Below are 11,464 nucleotides of genomic sequence, written 5' to 3'. Positions count from 1 at the left end.
TTAGAAACTGTGCGTGACACAAGGAGCAAACACACAGTGGTGTGAAGCGTTCACCCATGCAGAGATGCTATAAATGCTTGTTCCGCTACGTATTTTCGAAAGCAATTTGCATTTCGTTATAACAGAGCACATTTCTTTTGTTTTTCTTTGTCTGTGGCGCTCGGAAAAGACTTCGTTATAACGGAAATTTCGCTTTAACCTAGTTCGTTATAAGCGAATTTTGCACCATAGACTTTAATGGTGATAATTTTGGGACCAGAAGATTTACTTCATTATAACGAAATTTCGTTATAACCGTGTTCGCTTTAATGGGAGTGCACTGTATAGGAAACTTGCGCCGTGCGTCCGCGTACACATTTGACTAAACCACCGGGACCATGTGCCTTTAAAACAACAAATGTACTGTCAAATGCTCAACTGTTCGTTTCTCTATCTTGTATGTGTAAAGAACTTTGTGGAAACACAACTGCCATAAGAGTGTGTATTTCTTTTTGATATTGTGTGCTGCTGAGTCTGAGTGAAGATGTAATGAATAAATCCGTTCTGATGAAACAGAATAATTTGGTATTGAGCGGAAGAAATATAACCACAATGCCTTTGTACTTGAGTAATGCTAATGCTATAGAATTTGTGAATAGATTGTCGATTCGTCTTTCTACTCTTACTTCTTAATAATTCCAGAACTGGGATGCTTGGGGGCCTGATGTGAACTTGTTTTCCTTTGTAAGATTTCATCAGGAAAATGTGATAAGTTTTGCTAAGTAATGAGGTCACAGGTCAAGGTCAAAGTCTGAATTTTCACATGCAATTTACAAAGATTGATTGAGTGATGTGTGATATGGTGTATAGAAAATGTCTTTATTTGATGAAGGTTACATAATGAAGTTCCAGCCTTACCTTACACCCTAACGTGGGAAAAGCCCATAAAGTCAGTAATTTGTTTCATACTTTAAATCATGTAAGAGAAGTTATTGGATTAATGTGGAGCTGGGTATGCTTAAAGCACAGGGGTCAAGAATTTTTGTCATATTTCCAGATTATAAAGTCACCAGTATGAGAAACAGAGCTAACATCAAACTTACAGTCAATTTGGTACAAAGTGTATGATGATTTTTATTATATGTGTGCAAAGTATCAACAGTTTCCTTTAAAAATTTTCAGTGTTTCTGCCGAGCACAAAATTCTGCCATTTGTTTTTGAGTGTGGATGCTCTGAAATATTAGTTTTATGTCTCAACCATTTTTTTTTTTTTTTTTTTTTGGTTTCATTTGTATACTCTTAAGTGAACCAGCAAGAGAAAACTGAAATGTACAAAGATTTGTGGCTGAACCAGAAAATAACATTAAAAAGTGTCCATTGTTTTTCAAAGAACATTATGCTGTACACTATGTACTATGTTGTTGCCTTTGTGTGTGTGTGTGTGTGTGTGTGTGTGTGTGTGTGTGTGTGTGTGTGTGTGTGTGTGTGTGAGAGAGAGAGCTTGTATGAAGTAAGTCATGTTCTCTTTCTTTTTCCTGAATAGAATCTCAATGATGAATTGCTAATGAGGTTTTATCAAGGCTACCGATTGCAAAGGGTTACCTGAAATGAATTGCTTAATTCTGTCTAGAAAACCATGACCCATCTTTACAGAGCACCAACCTGGCAAAAGATTGCATGAATGTTGTTCTGTGGTGGTCCTGGGTAGGAATATTTGAGATGAGTGCAAATGTGTTATGTACATTATATGTTTCTGAGTGCTTATCTGTCATATAGCAAAAATGGAATCTTCGCCTCCTGATACCCTTTAAAAGTAAATCATACATATACTTAAAGGGAAGGTACAGTTTCGGTTGAGATGGGTTTTGAGGTTTCCAACATTTTGTGATGACGATTTTGTGAGATAATGAGAAACCTCTTGTGAAATATGAAAGAGCATGTAATTCTCAGAGGAATTCAAAGTTTATTTGCTGAAAATCGATTTTGAAATGGCCGAGATATCCAAAATAAAGTGATCCTAATATCAATGATCCCACATTTTATTAGGATTGCTTTGTTTTACTATGTTTTTTTTTTTTCTGATATCTCAGCCATTTCAAATTCAATTTTCAGCAAATAAACTTTGAATTTCTTTTAGAATTGTATGCCTTTTGTCATTTCATAAAGTGGTTTTTAACTATCATACAAAAAGGTGAAAGTTGAATTCTCACCTCAACCAATACTATACCCCATCTCTTTTAATAGTAGCTCTGGGAAGGGATCAAAATTCATCTTCAACCGTGTGGAATTTGCTTGCATTATGTCAGTAAGGTCTACCAAGAAACTTAGTCTGGATGACACCATTTGTCAGGATACTGAATCGTTTTGAAATATTTTGAAATCAAGTGTACAGTAGTTTCTATTTTAGTACACTACTTTTAGCCCTGAATGACTTAGCGCCCTCTATGTTCCATAGAGGGTAAGTAGAATGTCACATGATGATTGATCGTGCTTAGCCGTATTTCCCTACAACTCCATGCAATTCACTCTCACGATGAAGCTTGATGGAAACTGCCAGGGTCCGATTTGTGATCGATTATAAAGCATTATGTAGCAACCACGATCGGGTATGCTTCAAGATTGCAATACTGTTGGTATACCTTCTCGATTAAAGTGAAAACTAAGTTTCGGTAAGTGCTGGAGAACCCGTCTAGCACCATTTCATTTTTACTTGCAATATATCGAAAGAGTCCACTAAGAAACTTACCTGGCTGACGCGGTTTGCCGGAATGATGAGTCGATTTGGAGTATTTTGAGAAAAATAATAATAGTAGGAAAACCGACTTTTATTCCAGAAGGTTCCAGACTAACTCGGTCTCGGGAAAAATTCGACCTTACTTCAGACAATTCACACGCAGTAAGTGATCGCCACATTCTACTGGCCACTGCAAAGTACCAAATGAGGCCTAACTGAATGGACAGGAAAGTGCGTGCTAACGTAGTCCTGTACAAAACGCTTGAAACAAAAATGACAGCGCGCGGTCCTCAGTTGCTGAGACGCGGTCTTTGGAGTTTTTGTTGTTGTTTATCAAGGGCCTTTGATTGTTTTAGAGGTGCTTGATAGGCGCACACTAATTTTGCTTGCGCGCAAAAGAGGTTTTTGATGCGCGCGTTGTAGCAACTCGGACCATTACTGCGAGTAGCCAGAACACGAAGCGCTAGTTTATACAGGCCGCTCCCATAGGACAACACTGTACAATCAGAGGGACAACCATTACAACTCATCCCGCCGTCAAAGCGAAGCCGAGTTATCCCCGAGTCCGAGTTTAGCCTGACCCCGTTCGGGTAAGTTCTGAGACTGAACCTTTTTGGTTAATATTTCGCATTTTCGTCGTTACCCATCGAATATCTTGTAATAACATCGTTATCCTGCACATTTCCGAAGCATACGTTCACATTTGGGAGCGAAATTTGACAACTTTTGCAGGCCTACCAGAACTTTGTTTGGGCTTTAATATTTTGCTGCCCAACTGGAACTTTTGGATAATCTTTTGATACCCTACTGAAATTGTGATACAATTGTAAAGCATAATTTCACACATTTCTCAAGAATATGTGTCCATTTTAGAGCAATAATCTAGTTTCTGCAGGCATATGGGAACTATCTTTTACCTTTTAAGCTGCAACAGCCAGCATCTTTTGGTCTTCAAGCAATTCACACTTGAACAAATCTTCCACAATCTAGCATCAGCAACTCGGCACAATCAATTCAAACATCAATCGGCCACTCATCGCAGGTGAAATGAAAGCAACCAGAAAACTAATGCCTCCAGTGACGCTTTGTGGCAGAGGCAAAAAACAAAGGATGTTCAGGTAAGACTGATTTTCTGCAATTCATGTTCTTGAGGCTAACTAAAAAAGTTGAACCACGATGTTTGGCTTCTAGTTTGTACTGAGTATACTCTAGCTACCTCTATACTGTACTCTGTAGACATGGGAATGCTATGAACACAACTAGACATTCTATTAGCTTTCATGCATCAACACGCATCAACAATACCAATCACAATCAACCTCGATACACAAAACCAAAGATTGAATTTCATGCACAGTGGACTCCCGTTACAACAAAGTCCTCAGAACCGGCAATTTTCTTTCGTTATATCGAAATTTCGTTATAACCAAACAAATAAACAATACAATACATAGAGTGGATGATGTTGCGACCTGAATATTTACTTTGTTGTAACCGGAATTTCGTTATAACCAAATCCATTATAACGGGAGTGCACCGTATACCAGTTGAGAGGGGGTAATCACTCCATCAGAGCAGTATGTACACAAGAAATGACAGGTCATTGTCCTGTGGGTGTTTTTTTTTTTCCGTGATATTTACAATTTTATTTCATGTTGACGTATAAACTTGTGTATCTTGTTACAGGCAATGTACAGAAACAGAAAATGTACTGTATATTTCATCAGCCTATACAATATTCATTCTCCTTTGACACGTCCTGTCAAGGAAATTACACAGCTTAAATCAAATTCCTGTTGTTTTTCTTGTCTTTTAATATATATCATAAAGAGAATCCATGTCTCGAAAAAAGAGAAAGAGAGAGAGAGAGAAAATACACATCCAAAAATGATCTCTAAAGCTAACTCTTTGACTACACAAATGAAATGAAAAGTGTCATCTGTAAAAGGTTTTTTTGACAGTTGCACATTGGACCAACAAAACAATTTACACTGAACTAAACTATTCTCATAGTGAACATATACACGGAACAGAAGAAAACATATCGATGCCAGTACACAAATGAACAGGATTGATTCCACAAAATTACTTTTTTTTTTCCTTTTCCACTTTTCACTACATAAAACATATATTACATATCTGCCTGGAGTATAAACTGACACCTTCTTGTAGTACGGTTTTCCCTTCTTTACATTGAATTACACTTGTATCATCAAAAGGCATTGTTTTGTCCTCTTTTTTTCTCTCCTGGCTACATAAACGATCGTCCGTCACAGACCCTCTGTAAGCACAGATAAAGAAAACTTGAAAATGGAATCTTTAAGCCTGTTGCAACTTGGCAACCTTGAAGGACACAACCTCGTGTGCTTCTTCATCGAAGCGGATATACAGTACGTGGCACACCATTGCCACCTTCCACACTCCTGCAACTTTGCACAAGTTTTTTTCGTCATCAGAAAATGTACAACAAAAGTTTGATGAGTTCAAAATATACCAACAGAGTGTTGTTGTTGTTGTTGTTTGGATTCCTTACGTTACAGAAGACTACAGCAAGTGTTACTTCTCACAAACAAACAAAAAAGTAGAAGAAAAAAACAAAAACAGTTCACTCATCGGAATTGAAAGCACCATGACACCTTTCCCTTACACTTTACTGGAGTAAATTCATCATCAATCACATTTGTTTTCTTCTTCGTTCACGCTTTACAAAAATAGTCCTATGAACAAATTCATCTACAAACCGCCCCTCACAATCCCGTCACCTCACCGTCCTAAGCCTTGCTACCTCTTACTTCCCTCCAGTTTGTCACAACCAGTGAAAGGCAGTCTTGTTCTCATGCCCACCACACATCACCCTCTCCACATGCACAAAAGTTCCTGTTGATATGTGATTGAATTTGCTTTCCTTCCCATCTCATTCTTGTCATTTTTCAATCAGAGTGCAGCTGAAATAAATAGATATACGGGTAAATCAAGCCTCTCCGTTAAGTTATTCTGTCAATTACCTTTGTCATGATTCTATTGCTTTTCGTGCAGCAGATATTAAGTACAACTCAAACGATCGCATATCTACCATCTTCAATAACTATTATAAATACTTCATTTGCGGGGCAAGTCTCATCCCGCGAAACTAAAACATAAAAATAAAACTGATCTTGAGATGTCTGTAAACATGAAATCTTTAATAAACTGAGAACATCATCCTTTATGGTGATGAGCAGAGTTTCTTTCACATGACATTGCAAAAATTAATCTTCCCTCTAAAAATAAAATAGCTGTATCTACAAAATGCACTAGCACAATTGAGTCAGGACTAGAACCATGGCAATCCGCTCTCTCAGGATGACCACTCTATGTCCTCAAAACAAAAAACAAAAATCTTTACACATTTTGTCGCCTGTTGATGGAATCATCTTCGACATTGTCTCTTCTCGTTTTGACTAAAAATCCTCCTGAACTGACTCAACAAGCATGAAGGCAATATTTTCCCCTTCTTCTCAGATCTCCCATGGCTTTAAATGTGACATCTCTTCAAATAAAAGAATAAACCCTCTGATACATACATCAATTGATCATATTCACTCGGCTCAGAGTCTTTCTCTTCCTCTGTTGCCAACACCTCTCCCTCATTCTTGGCGAAGTATATCCCCCTATCTCAGCCACTCTGGCACCCATAACTCTCACTATGCCCCTTCCTCCATATGGGTCACCCTCCGCCAGAGCACCCAGGGCGGTGACGTACAAGACCCTCTCTTACCATAACGTCACAACCATTCTGCCCTATGTCCATCCCACTCCACATTCCGTTGCTTTTCTCGTAACTCTCGACCACCTAAACACTTCATTATCATCATACCTGGATGTCAAAACTCTCACATTGTTAGAGAGAATTTGTTTTCTTTCTTTCATTTTTTGTTTGTTTGTTACAGAGGGGATTTTTCTTCTTCTTGGCAGGCACTTGTATTATTGCAGTTCTCTAACAATCTCCACCAGGTCACATACAGAGTTGATGATAACCAAACCCATCTGTAGTTAAAGTTCATAAGAATGTATTACACTGACAACTACAAAATTGGCTTCTATGGGGAAAGGCCCTAGTTGACACGTTTCAGTGCCCATTCCCATGTTGTTTCACACACAGGGAGAGTTTCCCACATCAATTGCTACACCGTGTGAACTACTTTATTTCCCCGTTCCCTGGTGGCACCAAAAAAAAGATAGAATCACACCCCAAAAAACAATGTACATGCAAACCAAATTGGATGGAATGAAATGAAGTCCCAGCAGAGGACGTACAATCTGCACAAAGGCTCTGGCACTCAAGGTCTATTCGATAATGCAAGCACGGCATGTGAGCCTACAAAGCAGCCTGTCCTCAGTCCCTCAAGCTCTTTGGACACTCATTCGGCAGACATAACTAGTAAAACACAACAACAGAGTAACCCAGACCAAAAATTGCACTTGCTTATTCACTGAACCACGTTGGCTGGTCTATGAGCAGCACCAGTGCTTTGTCATCTACAGGACAGTCCAAACAATAATGAACTGAAAAAAAAAAACAACAACACAAAACATTGCAAATTATCATCAAATCCCAGGGAAAAAAATATGGTTTCCAATTCATCCAAGGTGTCACCAAGGAACCAAGGTCAAGTGTTCATATATTATAATGGAGGGGAAAATACATGCTGGTAAAAACCCAATGCAACAAGTTACAATCCACACAATGACTTTTGCAATGTCTGAATAAACAAGGACCAAGACTTTTGACTGGTGGTACTGGGGCACACTTTGTTCCATCTTTGATGCAATTCAAAACAGCCAGAAGAGAATGTCATTCGGAATGTTGCATTTACACAAAAAATGCCTGCTAATACGACCGACAAGGGGTTCCATGAAACATCTCTAATTACTTCCCCCTACACAAACTCCCTAATGTAACCAAACACTTGCAAAACTTCTGCATCTCTCCTTGGTGTTCCCACTTTGATCACACACAAGTTCTCCGCTGCATGTCTCTGGGAAACTTCTCTCAAGGGGCGGCATACTTGAGAGGGGGCCAAAAGGGAACAAGGATGCAACGCAAGCATTACGATAGATCAGATCCAAACAGTTTGTCAGCAGTCTTAGTTTGGTCAGAGCGATAATTCAAATAATGCACTTGCGATCCTCTCCTTCACCTCCGAATCTAGAAGCGGCGACATGGAGAGGTTGAGAAGTCTGTTCTGGTGCTGGATGAAGAGGTTCCTGTTGGCGGGAACCCTGGCCAGGCTGGCAAGGGCATCTGCAGCCCGGCGAATCATGTCCGTACTGGGCTTCTGGATGTCAGGGTTCATTACGTGCCCCGGGTTCTTCTCGCAGGACATGGCATACTCGCTATCCTCGATATAGCGGAGGAAAAATGATGTGGCCGAGTTCTTGGTAGCGATTGCCCTGCAGGCTGTGAGGTCTGATCTCGCGATGTTGCTCAACAAGACGAGGGAGAGCTCTCGCATGACTGGATCCGACCTCTCACCCAGGTACTGGATCAGCGTGCCAAAGAGCCGTTCAAGTCTGTGGAATGGAGGAGTGGCAAGGATCATGTCCACATTGTTTTCTTGGATGCTGAGCTTGGCCAAAGCCTCAATGGCCAGTCGCTGGGGGGTGAGCGGCGATTCACTAGACATAGAGGCAAAGGGGTCCAGGGCGCAGGCCGACAGGCACACAGCCCAGTGCAGAAGGCCATCCAGCATGGGGAGTGTCACGCTCTCAACATACCGAGACATGTCCAGGACACCACCCAGGTTGGTGATGGTCACCAGCGCATTCTCCCGCATGCACTCCAAGTGGTCCGACCACCACCTGTGGCTGTTGGTCACAGGGCAGTCCATGTCAAGGTCGTCGTGGTCGTCGCGGTCGTAAGTCTGCGGGAGGTCTTTCCGACGTGGATGCGTGTGATAGAGGAGGAGGATGCGACTGAGGACAGTCAAAAGGCCCGGGTGCTTGGCCATCTGGGCATCGTTTCCCGGGATGAAGGATAGACTGCGCACAATATTTGACAGGCACACACAACGCTGCCCAATGGCATTCTGGACGTCCGAGGTGGTTACAAGAGAAGGCGTGTCATTCACAAACTGCTCCTCATCCTCAAGCACCAACTCTCCACTTTTCTTCTTTGACTCCGACACATATATCACATGCTTGTCTTTCTCTGCCACACTCTGGTCCCTGATGGCTTTCAGCTCCTCACTGCAGTGTCTTAACCACTCTATGGTGGTTCCATTTTCCTCGCTACACGATTCATTATCCTCCAAAACTCGCTGGAAAACATGTAGAATGTGTTTGGTCATTTCTCCTCCTCCCTCCTGCCAATGCTGTGAGCTGGAATCAAATCCTTCGTGCACATCCCAATCCTTCAAATTGGAAAAATAGCCGCTGAGGACTCCATCCAGCTTGATCGGCTTGGTTTTGTCCACTCCGCGCAGCCGATCCAAAACCGGTGCACCAGCTGCCTCTTTGATGAATTCTGCTTCGGTTTTCTCCCTCTCCTTCTCCTTCTCCTTCTCCTTCTCCTTCTCCTCTTCCTCTTCCTCTTCCTCTTCTTCCTCCTCCTCCTCCTCCCCATCCTCCTCTTTGCTTTTCACAGGGCATAACCTCCCAAAATTGCGCTTCGTGCTATCGTTAGTCCTAATTTCGAGGTCTTCAAAGCATCCAAATACTTCTATGAGCAGCGCACGGTAATGTTCACAGACAATCTCCAGCAGTCCCTTCATCTGCTTGAGATCAAAGTACATGACGGTGCTGTTGTCGAAGAGGAGGACACTAAGGACTTCCAGAGCCCAAGTGCTTTCAGCAAGCAGACCCGACTTCAATGACATCATCAGCCGCCATGCCTCCACAGCGCCTGTACAGGGGAGGGATACGAAAATGGCTTGTTAGGATCAAACAACACAACAAGATTGAGGTAGGGCAGATTTAAAGTGACCTTTTTCCAACGTCTGTGTAAGCCAAAGAAATCTTGCCTAGAGTTATTATGGATGCATTATTATTAACTACATTCAACATTTGTTATTCTACTTTAAATTGACTATGTACTACAGGACCAGTCTATAAAAGATGTACCACGGCCGGGAAATGTCTGATATTAATCAAAGCATATCTTTAATATCACATACTCTCTATGATGTCCTTTCATTCTTTATGAACATCAAGCATAAACAAGAAATGAGAGATGTATTCTGATCAGATTATCCTGGCTACAGAGGACATTTTATACAGCTCACCTATTTCTTTGCTGGTCTTCCGCTTTGTCTTGGTGACAACAGGCTGTGTTGCTTCAACAGAGTCCGGAGGAAACACTATCTCCTTCTTTGGTTGCGCAGATCCAAGGAGCTGCTGAGGGGGCTTGTGTGCCTTCAAGCTTTGAGGGTGAGGCATGGGATGGGGGTGGGGCCCGCCCCGCGGCGGCATTCCCTGAGTGAGGACGGAGTGAAGAGTACGCGCCCCACCGTACGGCACCTGCTGGTTCATCATGCTGCCAGATGAGTAAGGTGGGCGGGGCATGTCCCTGGTCTGGACTGACCCCCAGGAAGGCGACGGGCCGAGCCCAGAGTGGGTGGTGGATGACGATGGAGGCGGAGGCATGCCCTTGCCGAACTGGTCCGGTGAGATCCCGTCTCGTTTAGCACCTTGATCAGATTGAAAGGGATAGTTAGAATCAAGCCAGCCAGGATCCCGCATGGGGCCCGGGCTGGGAAAATTGCGTGGTGCAGGGGTGGGGGCGTTGCGGTGGTACATGTCCATGAGGCCGGGACCTTCCATGCTGCTGCCGCCGTGGGGCCACGGTCGGGTGTCACTGAACAATGACGGATGGTGGAAATCCCCATAACTACCTAGGGCTGTACAATCAGGTGAGGCAAGCAAGGAAAACAAAATGGAAATAAGGGCACATTACGATCTTGAGTCTCACTTTATACACTATTCACCTACATACTATGGATAAAAAGATATTTTTCCTTGTCCTTTTTAAGCTTGATTAGTATGAATATGATTTTGGAGTGGTAAATGCCAGCTCAAAGGAGAAATAAATAGTGCCACACATAATATGTCACTGTAAGAATCAGTGCAAATAAACCATCAGTGTCTTATTGACCATAACACTGTCATATGTATAAGATGAAGCATAAGATTCAAAGTGCCGTCACTTTTGCCCAGTGTTACATTTTTTTAAGTGTCTGCATCACACTCTGGTTATTGTCTTCTATGTTTTCTTTCTTCTTTTTTTTTTTGAAGGGGGTTATGAAAGAATAACTTGACAGCTACAAGAATTATGAGGCAGATTTGCATGAAATATGTTGTTTTCCACTTCAAACTATTATAATGGCTACATGAATAGTGTGGGAGGGAAGAGATTAGTGACCATCAACCTTAATGTGCCTTTATATCCACACAAGAGAGAGAGATAGAGAGAGAGAGAAGAAATGTGCTCCAGATAGCGAAGGAAAGAGGATGACTAGTAAGCGGAGTTTCACACCAACACACATGTTAGAAGTGAGGAGAATATACCATAAGGCAGCAGTTGAATTGGCAATGCGGCACTTCTGACAGGAAGAATTGCCAAGTAGCTTTTTTATGCAGACCTTTCAGTATACTGTAAAACATATTTTCACGGCATGACATTTTTGCGAATTGGAGCCGATAGCCTCTTTCACGGCATGAAATATTTGCAAGTTGCCTCTAACACTCGATGCATATAGTGTCGACAAGAACTTT

General features: G+C 41.9%; 1 protein-coding gene across 2 annotated transcripts in view; it reads right to left on the bottom strand.

Moving 5' to 3' along the window:
• Window positions 1-4,232: 4,232 nt before the first annotated feature.
• Window positions 4,233-11,464, bottom strand: part of LOC139725638 (uncharacterized) — a 79,020-nt gene continuing 71,788 nt past the window's right edge. For both annotated transcript variants that reach the window (XM_071636728.1, XM_071636729.1), the window contains 2 exons: window positions 9,976-10,380; window positions 4,233-9,596 (listed from right to left, as the gene is read on the bottom strand). In XM_071636728.1, coding sequence (XP_071492829.1) covers window positions 7,849-9,596; window positions 9,976-10,380 — 2,153 coding nt within the window. In that variant the 3' untranslated portion in view covers window positions 4,233-7,848. The remainder of the gene's footprint in view (window positions 9,597-9,975; window positions 10,381-11,464) is intronic.

Source organism: Diadema antillarum, unplaced genomic scaffold (assembly GCF_040938485.1).
Source record: "Diadema antillarum isolate AM-2024a unplaced genomic scaffold, OU_Dant_1.0 seq00000053_RagTag, whole genome shotgun sequence".
NCBI lineage: Eukaryota > Metazoa > Echinodermata > Echinoidea > Diadematoida > Diadematidae > Diadema > Diadema antillarum.
Note: the sequence above shows the minus strand (reverse complement) of the source record. Positions and strands in the feature narration are given on the sequence as shown.